Source organism: Coptis chinensis, chromosome 2 (assembly GCF_015680905.1).
Source record: "Coptis chinensis isolate HL-2020 chromosome 2, ASM1568090v1, whole genome shotgun sequence".
In the NCBI taxonomy this organism is placed as follows: domain Eukaryota; kingdom Viridiplantae; phylum Streptophyta; class Magnoliopsida; order Ranunculales; family Ranunculaceae; genus Coptis; species Coptis chinensis.
The window spans coordinates 79,990,889-80,018,022 of NC_141457.1; the positions used below are offsets into that span (position 1 = coordinate 79,990,889).

The 27,134-nt window shown below is 43.4% G+C and overlaps 1 protein-coding gene across 1 annotated transcript; it reads right to left on the bottom strand.

The window, feature by feature from the left end:
* Window positions 1–17,998: 17,998 nt before the first annotated feature.
* Window positions 17,999–19,021, bottom strand: LOC147518136 (uncharacterized). The gene has a single exon (XM_086593837.1). It carries the CDS (start codon window positions 19,019–19,021, stop codon window positions 17,999–18,001), a length of 1,023 nt encoding a protein of 340 aa, XP_086449963.1.
* Between the last annotated feature and the right edge of the window lie 8,113 nt (window positions 19,022–27,134).

Here is a 27,134-nt window from a genome sequence, read left to right on the forward strand (position 1 = left end):
CCTTCTTCCCGCATCAAACTTGAGGACATTGTCGGTGATTTTCAGATCCCACCAAACGTTTTCAGTTTGTTACCTATATATCATGGTTTGGAGCACGAAAAACCTTACAATCATCTTCGTGAGGCTTCCAACAAGTGGCAACAACATTTCACCATCCAGCCAGTCTCTAAGGAACAACTCTTGCTTCGACCGCTTTCCATTCACTTTAAGCGGAAAAAGCGTCAATCGGCTAGCGGGACAACGTACCACGATCCATAGATACATGGAATAGACTAGTTCAAGCTTTCATGCTTCAGTTTTACACTCGAGAAAAAAACAACCGAAATACTTGAGAAAAATTCAATTCTTTTGTCAAAATCCTCATGAATCCTTTTACGAAGCATGGAGTCGTTTTCTTGATCTTACGTTAGAATGTCCTCATCACCAACCGGACAAAGTGTCCTTGTTCGTTCCTTCTTTAATGGTCTTTTCGATCATCAAAAAGAAACTCTTGATATAATGAACGGCGGTTGCTTCATGGACAAAGGAGCTACCGCTTATACTTTTCTTGAAAAACAAGCGAAAAAAGTACACACCGGGTAACACCGAAGTCGTCTCCGGTCATCAAAGGACAATGTTACAAAGGCCACATCTATTTTTGAGGTAAAACCCGATCCCGAAATAAAAAATTTGATAGAATCCCTAACTAAAAAGTAGATGCCCTTGCAGTTCAAGTAAACGATCAACTACCAAAACCAGTCATGAATGTTGACACCGCCCCATGTGTCCTTTGTCTTAGTCCCGACCATCCTGATGTATATTGTCCCTTGTTATATGCTTCCCCTACTAAACAATCGGAGGAGGCATGTGCATTCAACATTCCCAATGCACCGTGGAGACAACATCCGAATTTAAACCAAGGCCAAAATAACCAACAAATGGGGGCTCCTCCGTGTTTTGCTATTCCACCTATTCGACCTACCAACAATTTTATTCCATACCGCCAAGGAAATAATCAACAATACCAACAAGGTCAATTTCAAAATAATTCCAATGCTAACTATCAAACCAATCGCAGCCTTGTTCCAAATAATCTAGATCCCAACTATAATCAACAACTTCTCAAAGAATAATCGTGAACTACTACCTTTGCCTGACCTGCGCAAGAACCCGTTTCGGATAGGTCAAACGAGACTTTCTTAGCCTACATGAACCAACAGGTCTCAAATTTTAACGTCTATCCAACAATCACTTCAACAATTGGCAAGAAAAGAGTCGAAAAGGCGTGTTTCTGGACAAGCGGTTCCAAACCCTAAACCGAAGAAACCACGGCCTTTGAACTTACTAATGCACGGGTACAAGCACCTCCAATCAAGGTGAGGTGCATGCAATCACTACTCTACGATCCGGAAAAAAAGGTAGACAATCAAATACGTGATGCCGATGATCAACCAAAGGAACTCGAAGGTTCCAATGAACCTATTTCTAATAATGAACCTACGGACGATTCACCGGATCAAACAAAGTCAACATCTCGAATTTAGGAAATAAGCAAGAAGACCCTTTTTCCAAATTCCGTCCCTAAGGCACACCGCTTTCCTACACGCTTGGCAAAGAATAAACCTGATGAGAATTTTGCTAAAATTCGAGAGACTTTTAAAAATTTGACGATCAACTTGCCTTTTCTTGATGCCTTAAAACTATTACCAAAACATGCAAAATTTCTGAAAGATATGTGCACCACAAAAAGGAGAACTAATGTTCCTCAACAAGCGTTCCTCACCGAACAATTTCCATCCATCACAGAACACAATGGTATAGTCAAATACAAAGACCCTGGTAGACCAACGGTTCCATGCACCTTAGGTGACAAATATACGGCTACTGCGCTACTAGACCTAGGAGCTAGTGTGAACTTACTTCCATATTACTTATTTAAACAACTAGGTCTTCATGAGCTCAAACCTACCACCATGACTCTACAGTTAGCCGATCGTTCCATAAAGTATCCAAAAGGAATTGTGGAAAACGTCCTCGTAAAAGTCCAAGACTTCTTCTATCCTGTAGACTTTGTTATTTTGGATACAGAAGTTGCATGTGATTCCATTCCTATCATCTTAGGACGTCCGTTCCTAGCAACTGCTAATGCTCTTATTAACTGTAGGGATGGTTCAATGACCATGTCCTTCGGAAATCTATCGGTAGAGGTAAATGTGTTCAAATTGATGAAACAAATTCCAGAGCCTGACATTGATGGTGAGGTGAATAGGGTTGACAGCATTCCGCAAGAGTATTTAACAAACTCGTTTCCAGAAGATGAAGTGTACCGATTTCTTTTATTTAGCGAATCCGAGTTTGAGGGCCGATGATTATACACAAGAAGTAAATGAGTTATTAGAGTCAATACCATTATTTGACCCTACGACTGTAATGTCCAGTAACTTGGATGAACATCAATCTGTTTACTGCATGGATGATGACTTTCCTCAAGAATCTTTAATACCCACTCCGCCCACCCTTGATTTAAAACCTCTTCCTTCGGAATTAAAATACGTACAGCTTGATCCAAATGGTCGTCACCAGTTATCATTTCTTCACAATTAACTGACGATCAGGAAGCTCGTTTAATTAATGTCATTCAACAACATCGTTCTGCTATTGGATGGTCCCTCGATGACATTAAAGGCATTGCACCTATTGTGTGCACCCATCGCATACACCTTGAAGAAAATGCTAAGAAGTCGCGTGAACCGCAGCGTCGACTAAACCCTACCATGAAAGATGTGGTATGAGAGGAAGTTTTAAAATTACTCGATGCGGGTATTATTTACCCTATCTCTGATAGTGTTTGGGTAAGTCCAATACACGTTGTTCTCAAGAAATCTGGCATTACAGTTGTGAGAAATGATAAAGATGAATGCATTTCCGCTCGTATCCCAGTAAAATGGCGAATATGCATTGATTATCGCAAACTTAATGCCGTCACTTGTAAGGATCACTTTCCACTCCCATTCATCGATCGATGCTCGAACGCGTTTAGGGTAATGCATATTACTTTTTTTCTTGATGGTTATTCAGGTTATTTTCAGATAGTCATAGACCCTGCTGATCAAGACAAGACCATGTTCACCTGTCCATTTGGTACATTTGCATATAAACGAATGCCTTTCGGCCTTTGTAATGCACCTGGTACTTTCCAACGCCGCATGCTTCACATTTTCGATATGGTTGAACGTTTTATGGAAGTGTTCATGGACCGAATTCTCCATATATGGAGATTCTTTCGATAGTTGTCTATCAAATCTTGAAAAGTCTTTACACGCCAGGAAGAGAAAACCTTGTTCTTAATTGAGAAAAATGTCATTTCATGGTGACAAAAGGAATAGTTTTGGGACATATCGTTTCAAAGGACTAATCGAAGTCGACAAAGCTAAGATAGAAAAAAATTGCTTCACTTCCTATACCAAAATCAGTTCGAGACATTCACAAGATTTTTTTAGGACACGATGTTTCTATAGGAGATTTATTCAAGATTTCTCAAAGGTTGCCCGACCTTTAACCAATCTCCTGCTTAAAGATGCCGTTTTTGATTTCAGTTTCAATTGCAAACAAGCCTTTGAAATTTTAAAAAATGCATTAACTACCGCTCCCATAATTCAACCACCTGATTGGTCTAAACCTTTTGAATTAATGTGTGACGCGAGCGACTATGCTATTAGAGCTGTACTAGGGCAACGCCAAGAAGATAAGCCACTTGTCATTTACTATGCGAGTAAAACCCTTAATGAAGCTCAACGTAACTATATCACCACTGAGAAAGAGTTTCTCGCCGTTGTATATGCTTTGGATAAGTTTCGTCCTTACCTAGTGGGTTCTCCAACTATTGTCTACACCCATGCGGCGCCGTTATCTATTAGCGAAAAAAGATGCAAAACAAAGGTTGATCCGATGGATTCTCTTTTTGCAAGAGTTTACTCTAGAAATTAGAGATAAAAAAGGTTGCGAAAATGTGGTTGCGGACCATTTATCACGACTTGTCAGTGATGTTGATACTGATACAGAACCTATCTGTGATTCTTTTCCAGATGAACACTTGTGCTCTATTTTTTCGTCTCCTTGGTACGCTGACATAGTAAATTACTTAGTTACCGAAGAAGTTCCTTCATCTTGGTCTCGTAATGACCGAAAAAAGTTCTTATCCACTGTGAAAATTTATTTCTGGGATGATCCCTACCTCTTCAAGTATTGTTCAGACCAACTAATCCGCCGTTGCATCCCCGATTGGGAACACAATGATGTGTTATCCTTCTGTCATGAACAATCTTGTGGTGGTCATTTTAGTGGTAAGAAAACTGCGGCCAAGGTCCTACAATGTGGATTCTATTAGCCAACACTGTTTAAAGATGCACATGAACATTGCAAAGCATGCAATCGCTGCCAGCAGCTAGGACGCATTACTCAATGCAATATGATGCCCTTAAATCCCATTTTAATTGTGGAAATCTTTGATGTATGGGGCATCGACTTCATGGGTCCATTTCCAAATTCACATGGCTTCCTATACATACTAGTAGCAGTTGACTACGTGTCAAAATAGATTGAGGCATTGGCATGTCGTGCTAACGATCATAAAACGGTCGTTTTGTTCGTAAAAAAAAATATTTTCTCTCGATTTGGTGTTCCAAAAGCTATAATTAGTGATGGGGGAAAACATTTCTGCAATAAATTTTTTGAATCATTAGTAAAGAAATATGGAGTCACGCACAAAGTGGCAACTCCGTATCATCCTCAAACCAGTGGTCAAGTAGAAGTCTCTAATAGATAGATCAAATCCATTTTGGAAAAAACTGTCAATCCATCTAGAAAAGACTGGTCTTTACGATTATCTGATGCCTTGTGGGCATCTGAAACGACTTTTAAGACACCTATAGGGATGTCTCCTTATCGCCTCGTTTTTGGAAAACCTTGTCATCTCCCAGTTGAACTTGAGCACCGTGCTCTATGGGCCATCAAAAGCCTCAATTATAATACTAACGCGGCAGGCATGAAGAGAAAATTGCAGTTAAATGAGCTTGAGGAAATTCGGAGTGATGCCTATGATCTCTCGAAATCCTATAAAGCCAACATGAAAAGAGTGCATGACAAGCACATATTGAGAAAAGAATTCAAAGTGGGTCAAAAGTTTTGTTGTACAAATCAAGATTACACATTTTTCGGAAAATTAAAGACTTCGATGGTGCGGTCCTTTTTCACGATCTCTGCTGTCACCCCTTTTGGGGCTATTTCTTTGAAAACGTAAATGATGACAAATTTCAAGTAAATGGCCAACGCCTTTTAAACATTATCATGAGTTGCGCTCTCCGGATGTCGAAGAGACTCTTCTCAATGACCCATCTACATAGACTAATAGATTCGATGGTGTACTTCTTTCCATGTGTTTAAAACAGAGAAAGTCGCCATTTGGGTAGGACCCTCTTATATTTTCTTTTCTTTAAATCCCTAGAGTGTGTGGTTGCAAGCGCCGGAACCATAGTCCACAAAAACTCTACTTCAGAACTGAGTATAAATGTCTTCTGATAATCGAGCAAACGTGCCTCCTGGAAAACAATGGGTACCAAAATTTCAACTCCTTCTTTCTCCTCCCCTTTTCTATTATTCTCTTCCTCGCGAACTCCAACTCATCATTTGGTCCAAATCTCACCCATCTCGAATAGGTAATGGTCGTAGTACTTTTGCTCGAAAGCATCGGGCGAAAAGGATGGGGTGGTGTATGAACTGTCAAACTCCTTTCTGTCCAGGTCATGATCTTCTATCCGAGATGAGCCGGTATAAGGTATATTATTGTCTAACACCAGCTCAGCAGGATAAACTTCGTCATCGTCCCGTTGTTCCCACAGGTTGAGATTCGTCTTGAGGATCTGACGTTAAAAGACTCCTATTCATCTTGAGGATCTGACATTAAAAGACTCATATTAGTCTTGAGGATCTGACGTTAAAAGACTCACATTCGTCTTGAGGATCTGACATTAAAAGACTCAACATGTATATACTCGTTTTTCCCTTAGCATCAAGCATGGTGCCCAAAGAAAGTCGTGATATGCAACATCGGACATTTCCTAGTTCGTGCGGGCAATGGATTCCACCAGGCCAACCCCGATCGGTTTTCTATGTGACTGTATCAAGGGGCGGTTTGAGGCTATACCATATGTACTGAGGATAATATTATTACTAGACCATTGCACATTGGTCGGGGATGGTACCGAATCCGAACCCTAGGCCCCTAACATAAAGGTTAAGCCACGGTCCGGCAGGATTGGGTTAAGCCCCGGAGCCGACATGAAAGTTGCCTGAGTTAAGCTGTTGTGATGTGTTGTTTTATTTGGATTTCCGGTGTTGTTGACACGTTCCTTTCATCTTGTACATTTGTATATAAAAGTGTAAATAAATAAATAAAAAAAAAATGAGTTTGAATGTGATTATGTCATATTCCAGTGGATGGAATTTTTAATGCCGATCGTTTTGATATCTCATTGGTTCAATTTGGAGTTAAAACGAATCGAAATTCCAAGTTTGAAATTTCGGAACAATTCGGGACATAAGGGGAATTTCTGGAAATCATTTGGGCTTGGGCAAAAATATTGGACCTAACCCAAAATAATGGATTCCTACTATATTAGTTGTCCCTTGATGCATTGGGCCTACTCTCAAAGCCCAACGGTCAGAACCAAACGGACTGATTCCAACGGTCAGATGCCCAACGGTCAGAAATCAAGTTATAAATACAACTCTCCTTTTCCACTTTCACTCATTCCCTTCTCTCCCTCTTCACAAATTCTTTTTCACAAATTCTCAATTTCTTGAACATAATGAATCAAATAGAGCGATGGGAAAAGGAGCAACGAATGGGCTATCACAAAGATTCGTGATAACAGGTGTTTATCATTATTCTCTTGTCACTCATGCATAACATGATCCAGAACATCTAGATCTATGTAACCGTCTCTTTTTCTGATTTTCATTTTGTATATTAGTATGGTGTGTTAACTAATTCTCACACATTTGTACGGGTTACGTCTTAAATGGAGAAGTTCTGTATTAAATATTTGTGTATATTAGTTGTCTTTTCCTATCTAAAAAAAAAAAATAAAAAATAAAAAATAAAAAATAAAAAAAAATAAAAATAAGTAAATAAATAAACAAACCATAACAAAGAAAGGCCATCCAAAACTCACCAAAATAATTAATGGATACACATGGTGTTCAGAGAAAATCGCACACGCTACAAGGTACACATAACACTTGTCACACATGCAGCTCGATTATTCTATCCATATTCTATTACTGAGTTATGATCATCATTTCTGAAATTACGTAAGTCCCTAACTACCCCGTGAAACTTTCCTTCAGATTTTCTAACATTAAACCATCTCATTAATTGTATTTGGATATCCGACATGACAAAGACTTCTTGTGGATCCCCTATGATCTTTTTCATAATCACATGGGTCATTAACTACACTTGGACTCCAGATTGGTACAGACTCATAGATTGGCTATAAATCTCTTCTTTTTCAGCCATTCTTATTCAAATAATTTCCCCTATCCTTCCCTCAGTAATACTACCAATGGATCAACCAAGAAAAATAACGGCAGAGAAAGACTACCTGAAAACTTTCGAAGATGGCCGGTTTTCTCCTTATTTTGACACCGAAATCATACGTCGCGGATGGACGCCTCTTCTATATCATTCAGCAGCTAGTTATTCCCGAGAATTGGTTTTGATGTTCTACCAATTTAGCGGATCTGAAAATGGAAAATTCTACTTCAACGCCTATGAACAACGTTCGGAATTGACTAAGGAAATGATCTCCGACATACTTCAAATCCCAAATGAATACCGGGGGTCCCTTTTTCAAGAGTCATCATTTGATTCCGCCAAAACTTTACTACGAGCTACCGTATCTCATGACGAAGTCGGAAATACACATCACATTGTTATTCAACGCTCTTTGAAACAGAATCAACGTGTTGTGCTCCACTGGTTGGGACACAATGTGGTAGGTACATCACACCAATCAGAAGTCACAAAGCCTCAACTTCACCTACTTTGGATTTTGCAGACTCAAAGAGATGATTTTTGTTTAATCCAACACCTCTGGAACGTAATCACCAAGAAAACAAGAAGGTCAGCACCCCTACCCACTTTAGTAATGCAGATTATGATGCGTTGGGGTTATCCAGTAATTTCTCCAGAGACACCCCTTCAAAGAGCACAAATAAAAGTACTCCAAACAGATTACTCCGTTGGTTTTTGGACTCCTGATACTCTGATAGAGGACCAGAATGACCCAAACTCAAATTCTGACCATTTATTTGATGAAAATGCTATGTTGAACATTATTAATCCCATGGAAGGCATTAAACTTCTTCATCAGGGTTTGAGGGAACTACACGCTCGTCAGAATATCATCATCACAACTCTTCAGGATTTCCAAGATCGTCAAGCAACGCATGATGTTGAACGAGGAGGAGATCTTGGAAAATCATTCTCAGTCCTTGCAAAATCACGCTCTCCTAATGGAAAATCAAACTGTACTCTCTGCCAGCCAAGGGGACATTCAGATGCAACTCGACCAACAAATGGAAGAACTAAATAGTCTGGTGCACGTTATGCGTCTCCAAGATCAACATAACAATCCATAATTTTCTACTATTACTAAGTCCATAAATAAATACTCATATATGTTATTACATTTTTTTCGTCGTATTATGAATTTTGTCTTACTTTTGTGTCTTCTTTTGTATGAAATGCTTAATAGGATTGTCATCATTTGCGTTGTGACTAATATAATTTAACATGTGCTTACAGGAGGGTCTATTCTCTTACATACTCATTTTTCCATCCAGTTTGCCTTTGTCGTTACCTATTTCTATACTTCATCTACTATGACATCTTCATCAATTGCATCTTCATCAAACGTGGTACCTCCCAAACTCATTCCTGAGCAATCCTTTCAGTCTATGATGGATTCCAATACCTATGGCCATCTCTTCCGTGACTACATTACAAACATCGGATGGTCTTCCCTAATTCTTCAACCTGACCAAACTTATTCTCCGAGTTTAGCTGCATACTTTTATGCTAATATGGAAGACACACCAACTTTCAACCATGCGCATGGTTTCTACTTAGACGGGTTCACAATCCAAGTTGGTGACTGTATTAACCTGAAATCTGAACTCTCAACTAGTATCACTATATGCCTCTTTTTTTTCTCTCTGTCCTCCCTTCTCTCTCCCCCCTTTTTTCTTTTTCTTTTCTCCTCTCTCTTTCTCTATCTACTGTTCTTTTTATATCCTCTCTCCCTCTCTCCCTGTCCGTCAATCCTCTCCCCTATCCTCTGGTCGCGATCTTCCCACCTGTCACCTTAGGGTTCACGTCCCCCCTTCCTATGCTCTCTCTCCCACCTTTCTTATCTTGCCTCTATTCTCCTTCGTTAATCTCCTTGACGTCATTCCTCTGACCTCACCTTAGGGTTCCATCGCCTCAATTGCCGTCATCGTGCCCCTACTTTCTCACCTCGCCCTGGGCCCTCCATCTGTCCCTTCATCTAGCGGCTTCCATTCAGCCGTACCTCGGACACGTCTGCTTCTAGGGTTCCGCGTCTATGTTCTGCTGTCCCCCCATGTTGTTTGATTCCACTGCACCCGCCCCTACTTTTTGACTTGGTCCACGGCTCTATTATGGGTTACTACAAATGCCCCTTCTTGACTTCGCGTCCATACATTGGGCACGAGGTCGAGAACTCTTCCCCTTCTCTCTTCTCTTTTATTGTTCCCTGTCTTTCTTGGTCAGCGTGTGATGTGAGAGGCACTCATCACGCCTTTTTTCTTACGGCCCCACAGGTTCCTGTGCATCTACGTGTCGCTATTTGGTTTGGCACCCCTTTCCCGGACGCCCGTTTTCTTAGCCCGGCTGAAGTTACTCTTTTACCCCCGACCTATTTAAACCCCATTCCCCTTTTTCTTCACTCACTTTCTTTCATCTGGTCTTGCTCTTCTCTTCTTATTCTCCATCTTCTCACTCCTTCAAATATTCTCCGGCGCACAAGCTCCCCCAGTGGTGGTCTTCCCTGCATCATCCTTTCTACCCGGTTGTCTCCGACGCTTTTCCTGACTTCCTCTCTCGCTGATAGGTACGCTTTCTCCTCTTTTCCTCCTTTTGTTGAACAGTCCTCCGTTTTTTCTTGTGAACACCATTGATCCTTTGCGTCTGCTCATCTTCTTTCGATGTCGGGACGTGAATCCGGCGCCTCCACCTCTTCCCGCTCGACGGGCACGCCCTCACCCACTCCCCCTTCTGCTTCTACCATGCCCTCCACCTCCGGTCGTCCTACTACCTTACTGCCGCCTCCCCCTAGATCCCGTAGACCTAATTTAAGATCCCTTAGAGCGGCTTATGGTATCCCATCCGACATTGTACTGGAACACGTGCCTTCTATCACCCACTATCCCCACCTGGTTCCCCGCCGGATGGGTTCCCTCGTCATTACTGTAGGTCAAATAGTTGCCGGTCTACGGCTTCCGCTTACTCTGTTGGACGTGGAAGTCTGCAACCACTTCAATATTCCCCCCTGCCAAGGTATAGGTAATTTCTGGCGAATAATGCATGCCGTGAATTCCTACAACAAATCCCACGATCCCAAGATTTCCAGCCGAGACATCTATTCCCATTATTATCTCAAAACTAGCACCAAAGACGTCATCATAGGATATCAGTCCTTCTGCGTTCGCCCTAAAAAACAGTCTTTCCTTCTGAAGCTTACCACTTCCGACAAAGTCTGGCACCACTATCCGCTCTATGTTTCTGGCAACTTCTTGTCCGCGGACATTCCCTCTTCCCTGACTCTTAACCATCTCGCCTTCCGCCTTCGTGGTGAGTACCGGTCTCTTCTCCATTATTCTCAAGTGTTTTCTCTCCCGTTTACTAACTTGCCTCTGTTTTTGCCTCTCTGGGTTGGCGGCCCGGATCCAAGTCCCCGCATTTACAACCGGCGTCTCTGCCCGATCTTTGAACATATCCACGGCCTAGGATCCGCTCGAAGCCACACCGCTAGGCATCCATCCCACTACCGCGGACTCCGCTTGTTGCCCATTCCTGCTCTCAACACCTTCAACGGTTTGTCAGGTCCTTTTTTTCGCCCTCCACCTCCCAAGGAACGAAAGCCCCGCTTCCCCTTCAAAGAAGAGATTTCGTCCATGGGACCCTCAACAATCCTATCCTTTACTCGGTCTTCCTCTCCTTCCTCGGCCCCCCGTCCCTCCTACCGAGCTATCTCCCAGTGGGACGACCAGTTCACCTCACCCAACTCCCCGGCTGAGAACATAGACGTTCACAAACAGAAGCTCTTCGACAGCGACTCTGAGGATGAGGAGGTCGTAGAGATCCCTCCACGAGGTGTAGGTGCCCACCGAGCGACCACCTTCAAAGAGGTCGCGGACATCCTGCTCCGTGTGTGCATCCCATCCACGCTTTCGACCTCGCATCCGGGAAGCAACCTCCATCCCTCCATCCACCATTCTCCCCTCCCTCCTCTCCCCACTCGTCCGGCGGTAAAGAGCCCGTGGTCGCCCGCTTCCTCCGATGCCCGGCACCCCTCTTCTTTGCCGCCGAAGAGTTCGCCCCATTCAAGGTCTTGCGAACCGTCGGGTAAATCTTGATGATTCTGCTCTGGACAATGCAGCGGTGGCATCCTCATTATTCTACAACTCCCATTTGCCCCGAGACATTGCCTATGCAGATGGAGGTACCTTTTACTCGCACCGCACCTCGTTGTACACTAATTTGGAAAGGGTGAGTCTCTCAATCTCTTTTCTTTTTTTTTACCTCTCCCTTGCGTCTTAGATCAACCTGGACATCTCTTACATGATCCACGGCCTTCTCAGTGCTAGAAACAAACTGGCTGCCTTGGAGAGGGAGTTGGATGGTCCCCTAGGCTTGAGGGCGACCAACGCCGCTCTTCAATCGGATTTGGCGGCTGCCTCCCTAGCCAAACTCCGCGCCCAAGATGAACTCCGGACTGTAGAAGATTCTCACCAATAGTATATGGATCAAGTTAACGACCGTCTGAGTCAGCAAAGGGAATCCCTCCTAAATCATCACCAGCAAAACCTGGCCTCTCGTCCCAAAGAAAGATCGGGATGAACTGGAAGCCCTCAAATAACAACACCAAGAGACCACTAGCCGCGAGTCCCCCAAAGAACCTCACGTCGACATGAACATTCTCCTCGACCGTTTCAAGCTTCTGGCCGACAAGAGGGTGGCCAAGAAACTACAAGAAGCCATGGACCGTCTCACTCAAGAAGGCCGTCTTCTCCCAGAAAAGCTTGACATTCCCGCTCCTAGCTATACTGCGGCTCTAGCAGATCCCCCCCTGGCCGTCGATACCCCTCCAGCCCCGACCGAGACTGCGGATTGCCACTCCATGGGGAATGCCGCTACCCTCCCCACTGAGACTCCTGAAGTTGTAGTTACCGTCCCCCAGATGCTTTAGAATTTTTTGTGTTGTAACATGCCCTTTTTGCTTACCTGTCTTTACCCTTGGATGTATTTACTCTTTTCCACTCTTTATGTTATTGTAATATTACCTTGGACTCTGTCTGTTATTTTATTGTCTATCAATTGATGCTACTTCCTAGTTCAACTCTCCATCTTTTTCTTTCCCTATTACTCTGTTTCTTTTCTTTGTCCTATCCTTCTCCTAAACCACCGATGGGTTCTCCCAATAGCTGCCCTCTCTTCCTGCACTGGGTACTGGTCGGGGCTACTCGCTGCAACCCGTGCATCTCCGATCCGAGGCGAGTTCATCCAACTCCTCGGGCTGACTCGAGGAGGGTTCACCCCACTCCGCGGACTCTCTCAGGCTTTCACCTGATGGGTCTATCTCGTTGCCCCCAGTATCTCTAGCATCACTAATCCAGGGAGGGCTCACCCCACTCCGTGGACCACCCGGACTTTCGTCTAGTGGGGCTCTTTCGTTTCCCCATGCATCTTTGGCTCCTCTGACCCGAGGAGGGCTCACCCTACTCCCCAGGCTCTCTCAGACTTCCGCCTGATGGGGCTTTCTTGTTGCCCCATGTTTCTCTAACATCACTGATTTGGGGAGGGCTCACCCCACTCCGAGGACACTTTTAGACTTTCGTCTAATGGGGCTCCCTCGTTGCCCCATGTATTTCTAGCTTCTCTGACCCGAGGAGGGCTCACCCCACTCCCCGGGCTCTCTCAGACTTTCGCCTGATGGGGCTATCTCATTGCCCCATGCATCTCTGGCTCCTCCGACTCGGAGGCTCACCCCCACTCCCGGGCTCCCTCACTTCCCCATGGGGCTTTCTTGTTGCCCCATGTTTCTTTAAATCCCCGATCCGGGAGGGCTCACCCCATTCCCCGGCGGACTCTGACTTTTCCCTCTAATGGGGCTCTTTAGTTGCCCCATGCATCTTCTCCTTTCTCCCGATCCTGGGAGGGCTCACCACACCCGGGCCTCTCTCATACTTCCCTGAACGGGGCTCTCTTTTGCCCCAAGTATCTCTAGCATCTTCGATCCGGGGGGCTCACCCCCCTCTCCGGGGCTCCTTTCAGACTTTTCGTCTAATGGGGCTCCATCCATTGCTCCCATGCATCTCTTCATCCCGGGAGGGCTCACCCCACTCACCCTCGGACTTCCCTGGGCTCTCTCGTTGCCCCATGTATCTCTTTCACCTGATGGGGCTATCTCATTGCCCTCCCTCGTGTATCTCTTTAGCATCTCCTCGACCCCACCAGGGCACTTTCGGCTTTCGCATCCACATTTTAGACCTTACGGACTTTTCCACTTTCTATCGCTAATGGGGCTCCCTCGTTGCCCCATGTATCTCTAGCTTCTCTAACCCGAGGAGGGCTCTTCGGACCCCCCGATGGGGCTTTTCTCCCCGGACTTCTCATCGATCCGGGACTTCCACCTGATGGGGCTCTCTCAAAATACCTATAGTCTCTATACAATTATTTATCCTGAAATACATGAGGCATTTTCTCTATTCCTATATGGCTTACATTACTTTCTGCGATATCACGGACAACAAACTTTACTACATTCACAAAAGTGCTGTGGTTTTATATTTTTACATTCAGCGGGGGTCCTCCACTCCGGCCCCCTTTACATTGCCCAAGACGTGCTTACATTCAATTATAAAATTTTTTCAACAATCTCACGTTCCACGGTCTCTCTATCTGCTTCCCCTCCATGGTCTGCAACTTGTAGGTTCCTGCCCCTCCAGCCTCCACCACGGTATACGGCCCCTCCCGTTGGGACCCAACTTATCATCCTTCTCCTCTTTTGTACTTTCGGCGTCACCGCCCGCACACCACTCACCAACCTTTGAAGTGTCGGTGGCGACCGCCGGTTGTATCTTGCTCTCTCTGCAGCCTCCGGTGATATTCCTCTAGCCAAATCGTCGCGGCGTCTCTTTTCTCCTCCAACAAGTTCAAGTCTCCAGCCAATATACGCCAATTAGACATATCTTCCACAGCCCTGGTTCGACCCGTGGCCGCGATCATTTCTGAAGGGATTACAGCTTCAACTCCGTACGCCATGGCGAATGGCGTCTCCTTGGTACTCGTCCTCGGGGTGGTTCTATATGCCCACAGCATATGATTTAGCTCATCGGCCCAGGCGCCCTTTTTATCCTCCAACTTCCTTTTCAAGTTGTTCATAATCGTTTTGTTGGATGACTCTGCCTGTCCATTGCCCTCGGGGTTGTAAGGAGCCGAGAAACCCTGCCTCACCCGATATGTCTGTAAAAATGCTGCCACCTTTGCTCCCGTGAACTGAGTCCCGTTGTCGGCGATTATAGCATATGGTACCCCAAACCTACATATGATATTCTCCCATAGGAACTTAATCACTTGCGCCTCTTTGATCTGCTGTAACGGAACGGCCTCAATCCACTTTGTAAAGTAGTCTGTTGCTGCCAGCATGTATCTTCTCCCGCCGCTGGCCACGGGCAGCGGTCCTACTATATCCATTGCCCACATGGAAAACGGCCATGGGCTTGACACGTTGTGCAGGGGTTCGGCAGGTGCGAATATCCGCTGTGAGAATCTCTGGCATTTGAGGCATCTCTGTGCGAAGTCCACTGCATCCTTTTTCATATGAGGCCAAAAATATCCCTGTGTCAACAGCCGGTGTGCAGTAGTTCTTCCCGCAGAATGGCTCCCACAGTCGCCTTCGTGCAATTCCGCTAATACCTTCTTAGCTACTCGAGACCCCAAACATTTCAACAAGGGCCCACTAAAGTTTTTTCGATACACCTCTCCTTCTACCAAGACGTATCTTCAAGCTGTCTGCTCCAACCTTCTCCTTTCTTTCTTGTCTGCCACCACCCTCCCCCGCAAAAAATCCCTGATGGGATCTGTCCAGCATTCTTTTCCTCGGTTACCTGGCACGCCTCCGCACCTTTTTCCATGCTAGGTCGGTCCAATCTCCCCACCCTTACCGTCCTTTCTTCTGACCCCGGCATTGCCGCCACCACATATGCCAGTGCATCGGCGTGTCTGTTCTCCCCGCGACCCAAATGTACAAACTGGATCTTTGCGAACCTTTTGGCCTTTTCCCGCACCACTTCCAGATACTTTGCCATCCTCGGACATGGAGCCACAAAGCCTCCGTTAACCTGGCACACCACGAGATTCGAATCCAAATATACTATCAGCTCTCGGACTCCCACCTTCTCAGCCATCCCCAAACCTGCTATCACTGCCTCATACTCTGCTTCATTGCTTGATGCCGCAAATCCCAATTTTGTCGTCAACTCTATCCTATTATTATCAGGTGTAACAAGCACCACCCCTATGCCGCTACTTTCATCTGTGGCTGACCCATCCGCGAATATCCTCCATCCATTCCTTTTATCCCAGGGGTCCATCATACCGTGTTCCCCGTCCTTCTCTGGTTCCATAATCATTTCTTCCCCCCAATTAGGATCCTCAGCCGGGAATTCCATTAGGAATTCCGCCATCGCTCCTAGCTTTCTCTGCGGTCCTCGTCGTGCAGTCTTGTATCAGATCTCAACGCGACGAGCATCATCACCGCCCATTTCAATATTCTCCCCGAACTCTCTGTCCTTAACGCATGCTTAAGGGGTAGGTTAGTAACCACTACGACTGAATGGGCCTTGAAGTAGGGCTTCAACTTCAGAGTCAAAAAGACCAGGGCCAGGGCATATCTCTCGATTCTACTATATCTCGTCTCTGCGTCTAGCTGTGTTTTGCTCTGAAAATATACCGGATTCTCCACTCGATCTACCAGATGGATCAGCACCGAGCTCACCGCATACTCAGAGGCCCCTAGATACAGGTACAACTTCTCCCCTTTCTCCGGCCGCGATAACAAGGGCACTCTGCTCAAATACCCCTTCAATACTTGGAATGCCTCTTCGCTCCTCGGTCCATCGCGAAGTCCGGGCGTCTTCATAGAATAGCCTATACTGGCTGTCTGCATTTGTCGGATGACTTGGATATGAACCTGTTCAACGCCGCCACCCTTCCTGCTAGCCGTTGCACCTCTTTTACATTCCGCGGGGATGGCATTTCTATCAAAGCCCTTATCTGTTCAGGATTAGCCTCTATGCCGCGGTGAGTCACAATGTAGCCCAAGAACTTGCCAGTAGTTACTCCGAATGTGCATTTCTCTGGATTCAATTTCAAATTATACTTCCGCAATATATCGAAAGTCTCCCGCAAGCCCTCCAAATGCTCTTCCTCCGACATGCTCTTTTCCACCATATCATCTATGTACAGCTCAATCCCCTTCCGAATCTTGCTTTCGAACATTTTCTCACCCAGTCTTTGGAACGTGGCCCCTGCATTCTTCAGACCAAACGGCATCCTGTTATAGCAATAGGTGCCACCTTCTACCACAAACGCGGTTGTACCCCATTGATGCGTCCATGAACGAGAATACTTTATACCCCGCCGTCCTGTCTACCAACTCATCTACCCGCGGCATGGGGTAGCTGTCTTTCGGGCACTCCCTATTCACATCCGTGAAGTCAACACACATACACACTTTGCCATTCTTTTTAGGCACTGCGACCACATTGGACAGCCACTCGGTGAATTCTGTTTCTCGTATGATGCCTGCTCCCTTCAGCCTTAACACCTCTTCGCGAATACTCTCCGCGTGCCGGTCGATACTCGCAATCCGCCTTTGGACCGCTTGGCGTCTTCATTCATGTGCAACCTATGGCACGCAAATTTTGGGTCTAACCCTGTGACGTCCTCAATCATCCATGCAAACACATCCCTGTTTTTCGACAAGAATCGTATCAACCTGTCTTTCCATTCCTCCGTTAGACTAGAACCTACCGAGATGAGTCTCTTTTCCTCTCCTTCTCCTATATTCACCACTTCAATTGTGTCTAACGTCTTTGACCCCTCCGTCGGTTCCCCCTTCCCCTCCGCGGAGGCGATCTGTAATTGCTATGCCCATCTCTTCCTCGAGTGGGGGCCTTCATCCTCTGTCTTATGCACCAACCGCTTCACTGTTCCCCTATGACTGTTTTTGGCTGTCACCTGATCTCTGCGGACTTTGAATGTACCCGAAGGAGTTGGAAATCGTATCACTTGATAATAAGTAGACGGTACAACCTTTATCTCGTGAATCCACTTTCTACCCAAGATTGCGTTATATTGGGAGGCGGAATCCACCACCATGAACCGCGCGAACACCGTAACGTAGGGCCGCCACCAAAGAACAAGAGTTCCCTTACGGGCTCCGTCATGCTTCCGTTGAATCCATATAATTTGGTGCGGGGAGGCCTCAACTGTCCGGGATCAATCCCCATCTCTTCCAGAGCTCCTTTAAACAACAAATCTACCGCACTTCCACAATCTACCAACACTCTCTTCACTAGATAATTTCCCATCGCCACCGTGATTACTAATGCGTCCTCATGAGGGGAGTCCACCGCTTGCAAATCTGACCTACTGAAGACAATCATATCTTGCTCTTCGGACGGATCCCAATCTTGGTCGCGGAACTGAGGCCCTACTACTGATTTGTTGGATGCTCGCGGTTCTCCTCACCCTACCTCTATGTGCATTATGACTTAATATCTCCCCGCTAAAAATCACATGTATAGTTCCCAGCAGCTGATCCTGTCGCTGCATGCGATCATCATTTCGTGCTTCTTTCTCAAATTCCTTCATCTTGCCCTTATCCACCAATCTCTGCACCATCCACTTCAAAGCATAACAGTCATCCGTCTCATGGTTTCGCATCTGGTGATATTCACAGAACGGTTTATCTGGCAGCTCCATTGGTGTATTCCGCGGTCCCTCATATCCCTGCAGGTTTTTAATAAGTGGCAATATCTCCCCCAATGGTCTGTTTAGCGGCGTCACTTCTATCTCTCGGTACGGCTTCTTCTCTTTGTTCTCCCGCCGAATTCCGTCCCGTGCCTTTTCCACCCTTGGGTTGTTCCCGCGGTACCCTTCGCTTCCCTTCTCTGCATTCCTCCCTTTGCGGTGCTCCCTATCCCTGTCCAAAGATAGAACAGCTTTCCCCACTCTCCTGGACTCCCTTGGCAATGTGTCCTCATATCTGATGTATTTTTCCACCCGTGGATACAATTCGTGCAACGTGGCAATCTCATTCTTGGCGACGGACTGATGTACTCCCGTCCCCGGCCGCAGCCCGCGTTCAAAGGCGATGACCGCGGTTCTTTCGTCTAAGTTCTCTACCTTCAGGGTTTCGTCTTTGAATCGGCATAGATATTCTCTCACTGTCTCTGCTGATTTTTCCCTCACATTAAACAGGGCCGCGATGTCAACCGATCTCTTCTTCTGGTGTATGAAGTGCCCTACAAAAGCCTGCTCCAACTCCTGGAAATTCCCTATACTCTCCGCTGGCAGCCGGTAGTACCAGTCCGACGCCCCTCCTTTCAAACTTGCTTGGAACATCATGCACCGCAGTCCATCATACTTTGGTTCTTGCCATAGTGGCATCTGTTGCCTGAAGTGCTGGATATGATCCGCCGGGTCTCCGGTTCCATCGTATCTCTCAAATCGGGGCTGGTTAAAGCGCTTTGGGACTTCGAAGCCGGATACCGCTCATCAATGGGTTCGCGATTTAACCCCGCCACCACCACTGCCGGCCGGCTCCTCCCCGGCTTTTCTCTTTCTGCTGGTTTGCTTCTCTGTCCCTATCTATCAGATCTTGTACTTGTTCGACTGTCAAGCCTGCCACCGGATTTTCCACCAAATTGGGCTCCTCTTCTTCCTCCTCCGAGTCACCGTTCGCTTCCTCATCCAGTCCTTCCTCGTGTCTTTCTTTCTCTCTCCTCAACCCATCGTTCTCCTCCCTTAGCCTCCCGATCTCCTCCCTCATGAGTCGCGATCTCTTCTGTTTCTAAGTCGGCTCCCCTACCTTCTTCTCCCTCTATCCCCGCTTCCGGTGTCCTTTCTCGCACTGGTACTCTCTTTGGCCTGCCGGGTTGCTTCTTCGGTGCCATCTTTACTCGGCCATCTGCTCACATCCCCACATACGGCGCCAAATGTATTAACCTAAAATATGAACTCTCCAAATGTCACTCTCTGCCTCTTTTTTTCTCTCTCTCTTTTTCTCTTTTCCCTTCTCCTCCTTTTTCCTTCTCTATATACTGTTCTTTTTATATCCTCTCTCCCTCTCTCCCTGTCCATCGATCCTCTCCCCCCCATCCTCGGTCGCGATTTTCCCCACCCCCCCCCTTAGGGTTCACGTCCCCCTCTTCCTATGCTCCCTCTCCCACCTTTCTTATCTTGCCTCTATTCTCCTTCGTTCCTCTCCTTGATGTCATTCCTCTCACCTCACCTTAGGGTTCCATCACCTCAATTGCCGTCATCATGCCCCTACTTTCTCACCTCGCCCTGGGCCCTCCATCTGTCCCTTCATCTAGCGGCTTCCCTTCAGCCCATTACCGACACGCCTCTCTTCTGGGTTCTCAAGGTCCATGTTCTGTTGTCCCCCCATGTTGTTTGATTCCACTGCACCCGCCCCTCCTTTTTGACTTGGTCCACGGCTCTATTATGGGTCACTACACACCTAATAAAGACCTCTAGCTCAATTAGGAGTAGGATGGTGTGATAATAAGTAGTAGATGTCAATTCTCGACCTCGGCTCATCTGATTGTCATTGAGTATGTGAGGAAACATGTGCCCACTACACACTAGAGTTAGCAAAACTTGAGTGGAAAAATATAAAGAGAATTTGTGTTTCGACACATACCTGTGAGAACCTACTTAAGGATGTTATCCAAAAAATCCAGAAACGGCCCTGCTCGTACATTTCATTGTAAAGATCACTGCATTCATGTTCATATGTAGATGTTTTGATTATTGTATGTATATTAACTTGAATTTGAAAAGAATTAATCCTAGTTTCCCCCGCTAGTGAGATGTATAGATATCTTAGATTAATTAAGGGAACAAACCTTTGTTGCTTAGTCGTTGTAGTATATATGAAGTTTGTGAGTATCTTCTCTGGAAAACTTTCATGAGGCTATAACTCGTCCACTAGAGAATTCCTAGTGGTTTAAGGCCTTCTTGCATAAGGTTAATGCAACCGCACTCTGCGAAATGAGACTTAGTTTAGGACAACACATTTTTGGCCACTTATCATTTTAATGTCTCTTCTTTGCTTGAGCACAAACAAAGTGCTGTTTGGGGGTGGTGTGATAAGCACCTAAAACTGTAATACTAAACCCCGTAGAGACATAGCATTTTGGTTAATTATGTGTTTAATAATCATGAAATAATGATATTTTTTGTACTTTTGTAGATTTTCACAATGAACGTGATATGATGATAAAACTTGCATCAAAGTACGGGAATACTGTGCATACTTAAAGTCTTCCCACTTAGCCCCAGTGAAGCCCAATAGAGCCTGACTAGAGCCAAAGATTCCAAAGGGACAAAACCAGTTCAGAACGGGTCCACGTGTAAAGAAGCAGCAAACTTCCAAAGCTCACATCTTTCAAAACTGGACGCCGATTTCGACAAGTGAACTGCCAGAACAACCAGGGCGATGAGCTCTACTCAAAGACAGAAAGTTGTAAAAATGCAAAAATCTGAGCCGCCACTGGACACAACACGTGGACCTACTCTGCGAGTCCATAAGAAATGATGAGTCATAATACATAGACAAGTGGCAAGTGATGGACACTTGTTGGACACCTTGCAAATAAAGAAAATACAAAACAATAAATACATGACTAGATTGGTGAAAAAGGAAAGGACAAACTTGGTTAATAACAGTTTGGATTTTTAGAAAAGGAAACGACAAACTTTGTTAATAAAAAGTTTGGATTTTTAGAAAAGGAAAAGGACAAAACAAATAAATATGGATGCTTCACATGAGATTCCAAGGAGGGATATATATTTGGGATGAAAGAAGGGGGGAAGACTACTTTTCATTCTTACATTTTTCCTTTAGTTGTTTTACACTTTCATACAGTAGTAGTTTCCTTTCCTTTCAAGCTTTTGTATTAGCTACAGGAAGTTTTCACTTCAAATAAAATCTATTTTCTTCAAGTTAAATTCCTGTTCTTCATTCACTTCTTTTTACTTACTCATTGCATGCATCAAGAAGAATCAATCCATCCAAGGACCATGAGCTAAAATCCTCCCAAGGGGAAGGATAATGATGCTCATGTGAGGATCAGGTTACATTTTAATGTTCTAGAATCACTACTTAGAAACTAGGTTTAGATTATACATCCAGTCCCAAAACGATTGAGTCTGGCCAAGTTTAGAATGCTTATACTCCATAACAATCTCGCGAGTGACCAAGTTTACACTGGGTCCAATCTCGTGCGAGACCTTACTGTGGCCGTTAGCCCTCTGGTTTGTCCAGCTGATGTAGAATCAAACAAGAAGCTGAAATGATATACTAGAGATGGAATGTTAGTTCAAATCCTTATGTTATTGAGATGAACTCAGAGATGAGTGCATCTAACTAGGGATCGATACTCAACGTCGTTTCGGGTTTGTCTATGAACTCAAGACTGATTAGAGCTGTAGTGATATGGTACTCTAACTGTTGAAACTGATTGATAAGAGCCCAAAACTGTAGTTTTAACCCTGTAACAGTCATACTTTTAGACCAATTATGTGAGTAATAATTAAGAGTTAACACTGATTACGTGTTTTTATGCATTTCAGGTTTCAAAGTCCATTATGTGCAGAAATGTGCCACTTTAGCGAGATAAAGGAGCAAAGGTTGGTTACTAAGTAGTTCCGTGATTAAAGGCCAAGATTCAAGAAGACAAAGCCTTCCTAAAGCCCGGTCAAAAGCTGAAAAGTCGACATAGGCAGAAACATCACACAAGTCAGCAGAACTTCCGAAGGCCGTATCTTTGGACTTAGACCTCGGAATGGGGCCTACCTTATGTCAAAAGGACCGACTCGGAAAGAGCTTTCCAATGGTCTAAGCCTTGACCCAATAAGAGGAGCTGAAGTGGACGAAAAGTCTGTTGAAGCCAACTGCAGCTGAAGAGGCCTTTTTGGACTGAAAAAATTGGGTTTTGGGCCTGATTCTCTGGCCCAAAACATGGCTCCAAGCCCATGCACGATTTTTGGATCTGAAAGTATAAAAACCAAAGCTTAGCTCTTTGTTAAGGGTAGCTAGTGATAAACGAAAAAATGATATAGTTTACCTACGAAATGAACGATGAACTCACAACGTAAGTAAACTAAAACTTTCTTATGAGCCTATATATTTATCAAGGATTCTACTCTCAATTCTATCGAGATAGAGTGGAGTAACAAATTCATTCCACTCCTAGTGCTCTAGCATAGAATGTTTTCTAGTCTAATTAGTCGGTCTTAAGTATAATGAGAGGTTTACGAGGGGGAATTATACTACGATGCAATATGAAATTGATTATTTGAATTTAAACTATGAATACTATGGAAATATAATTGTTGTTGAATCTAGATAAAGGATTAGAGGGGAATTGAATCCACCTCGAATCCAACTTGATAACCTAGCATAGGTTCTTGTATCTCGATTCTTAAGTTCTTACGGCAAGAATTTCGAGTTCTAATCCCTAGTGTTCATGGCATTTCTACCAAATACTAACTAGCATGTGAGGTCGTCCACCCATTCTCATGGCGAATCATGACCTTCAAGAGTGGAATAGATTCTACAATGCTTCTACACTATACCACTAAGTTTTCATCAAAGTTTCATCAACCCCTCTAATGGAGGTTTTAGCCTCGAATCATCAACCCATCATTTCCTATTGAATTATAACTACACTTCATATCAAAATTCTAACTTTACTAATCTAAATTAAACAATAATTGAAATCTAATTAATTAACTAAGAATGAAATAAGAACAAGAATTTAAACTAGATCTATAAATGCAAATGACAAAAATCAAAATTGAATAATAATAACTATTTTATTTCTCTAATTAAATGACGAACAATCATTCAAGGAATTAAATAAAAACAAGATATGAAACTAATTAAATTAAACTAATTTAATCTAAGGAAAACTAGATCTAGAATTAATTAATGGAGGTTACTAATCTAATTTTTAATCTAGGTCTAACTATCTACCATTAACAAAAAGTGAAGCTTTGGTTTTTATACATTCAGATCCAAAAATCGTGCATGGGCTTGGAGCCATGTTTTGGGCCAGAGAATCAGGCCCAAAACCCAATTCTTTCAGTCCAAAAAGGCCTCTTCAGCTGTAGTTGGCTTCAATAGAGTTTTCGTCCACTTATGCTCCTCTGATTGGATCAAGGCTTGGACCATTGGAAAGCTCTTTCTGATCCAGTCGTTTTGACATAAGGTAGGCCCCATTTCGAGGTCTGAGTCCAAAGATACGCCTTCGGAAGTTCTGCTGACTTGTGTGTTGTTTCTGCCCGCGTCGACTTTTCAGCTTTTGACCGGGCTTTACAAAGGCTTTATCTTCTTGAATCTTGGCCTTTAATCACGGAACTCCTTAGTAACCGACCTTTTCTCCTTTATCTCGCTAAAGTGGCACATTTCTGAACATAATGGACTTTGAAGCCTGAAATGCATAAAAACACGTAATCAGTGTTAACTCTTAATTATTACTCACATAATTGGTCTAAAAGTATGATTATTAAGGGGTTAAAACTATAGTTTTGGGCTCTTATCAAACCACCCCTAAACAGCATTTTGCTTGTCCTCAAGCAAAGATGAGAAATTAGAATAAGTGACCAAAAATGGAGTTCTATCTACTCTCGTTTCGCTGATTGCAATTGCATTGACCATATGCAACAAGGCCTTAAACCACTAAGAATTTCCTAGTGGATCGTTATAGTCTCGCGTGAGAGTTTTCGATGAAAGTACTCACAAACTTCATCTATACTACAACGACTAAGAAATAAAACTATTGTTTCCTTATTCATGCTCTAAATTAACTATACCTCTCACTAGCAATGCATATAGAGTAATCAAGTCGAAACCTAAGCTAATATATGCATAATAATCAATCATCTACGAATAAACATATATACAATGAGTAATGCTATGAAATGCAATAACAGGTCCGTTTCTGAAACTTTGGAATAGCGTCCTTAAGTAGGTTCTCACATAAAAGTCAAGATAAAAATCACTCTGATTTTTCCACTCAAGTTTTGCTACTCCAGTGTGTAGTGTGCAGTGGGCATACTTTACCTTACAATCTCAATGACACACAAGGAAGCCAAAGTTGATCAAACACATCTGCCACTTACTATCCCACTAACCTATTCCTAATTGAGCTAGAGGTCTTTATTAGGTGTTGCGGGGATTAGGAGATGGTTTAAGAAGGAAGGAAATAGATATTCAAAAGGGACAAGTCTAAGATAATAGAGTCTTCATATTATGTAACTAGAGAAAACCTTGTTATTTACTTTTGCTTCTACACTTTGTTTCCATCCTTAGCCATATTTTTTTTTTCTTTTTCTTTGGCTTTTGACTCCTTTTATTCTATTTTTTTGGAGTTTTTATTTTATTTCTATTTCTATTTTTCTTTTCTTTGGATGGAAACTTCTTTTCTTTATTTTTTTGAAGCAATTAACTAACTTTTGTTTACACAGGTTTTTCTCTTCTTCTTTCTTCCTTATTCTATTCTCAGACTTATCTAAATTGGGAAGGTTAAATTTTTTTATTTTGTTTTATTTTGTAAAAGGGTAAAGGATTTGTGGTTTATGAAAGGCTAAAGAAAGGCTCAGAGGGGCGACTAGCGGAAAATATTTCATAGGTTTGAATTTCTGGCTATATCGATCCAAAGAGGGCCTACATTCTCGCTTAGGATATGGTTTAGTGATCAAGCAAGTGGACGTGTGATTTCTCTATTCGGAATATACTTCTCCCTTGTGTCATTTCTCAAATGTTTCACTCATATAAGGCTTTAGGCTATATTCTCACAGGATTTGTAAAATAAGTACTCTAGCCTAGATTTCAGAAACTTACTGCCAAACAATCATAGATACTCATGTAATATATTTATAGATAGATGCAAAGATAATTACCTATATATTAACCTAAGTTTCTAAAAACTATTCTAATGCAAAAGCTACGTGAGACTTCTAGATTATTAAGAGCATAGAGAAAGAAATAATACCAATATTCCTAAGTGTATAGCATAAACTTTTTATTTTTATTTTTATTTTTTTTAAGACAAATAATACGTAATAAACAACCTAATATGTGCTTAACATTTACATCGTGTTTCTATACCACCCCCAAACAATTTGGGAGAAGGGGGTTCATGAAACAATTCAATAGCACAATTAAATTATGTAACTAACTAATTTTTATAATTTTTAACATTTTATAAATAAAAGTGCATAATTTACATCCTAAAAGTGTCTAATTTTTGCAGATGTTTCTATCCCACCCCCAAACAATCGAACGTTTTGTCCTCAAAGTGTAAAGAGATAAGGAAAGAATTTACCATAGAAACGTGGCAAAAATTGGCAGTACCTGTAATAGAAATATTGTAAAGATGATATGATAATATGAAGCACAATTAAACTGTTACGTACTAACTAACACAAACTCTACTGGAGTAAACATGACAGGCTTAGGGTGGCAACAAGATTTGAAATGAATACCAAAATACGCCTCCCCCAAACAAAATTGGAAAACTCTTTTTAAGTTTGAAATTTTTGTTTGGCCTATACTCCAGAAAGTTGGTATTGTACAAAAACTTGGGTCTTTTAAGGTCAGATTCCCTAGACTTATCTAAACATATGTATGAATATGCAGTTTATCATATATCAACAACCGAAATAGTTGTGGATCATTCCATAAATAAATATCACAGAAAACATATCCAAACACAATCAAGCACCAAGATTTCCTACGACGTAGCCTAGTGGAATGAAAGCGAAGTCGGATTGACCTATAACATAACCGATCATGCACCTTATGTTTCATCTTTAAACGACAGGGTGTCCTAGTGAATAAGTGTGGAAAAGTGAATGGTTGTGGAAAATATGGTGGATTGGGATAAGTTTTAGAGGGAAAGTATGGAAAAAATGAGGATGTGGGCTTAGCACAAAACTCATTCATGGTGTAGTTAGGGACTGTCTCAAGTCTGAAAATGAAGGTGTCAAGTGGTTTATCCTTGGGAAGTATTTGTTTACTAGGTGGATTTAAAAAATCATGAAGCAGAGGAGAAACTAAAGGATCGAGTGCAAACTCGAGGTTCCTTTGAAAAGGTGGAGGGTGGGGAATATTGGTGATGGAAGGTGAATGATTCTCAGCTAGAGCTCTCAAGTCCATATCATCAGAAATCTTGATATATGCAAGACATTCCTCAATAGGTGGGTCAAAAGGATCACTGGGATAGAGATTGAAAAATTCATCTTCCGTCATAGCATCAAAGGATGAATGGTTGTTGGCAAGGGGACTCGCTGTGGTAAAGAAGTGCAAAAGAGTTGCGGAATTCTTCTTGATTTCCTCTACTACTAGGGAGTCATTGTTAAAGTCGGAATTTCCGAAGGAAAGGAATTTGTTAATATGTTTCTCCGGAAACATGTTTTTGAAGTAATCTTGAGCTAAGCTCTCGATCATGCTAACCTCGCCATTTGTAGATGAATCAGGATACTGTAT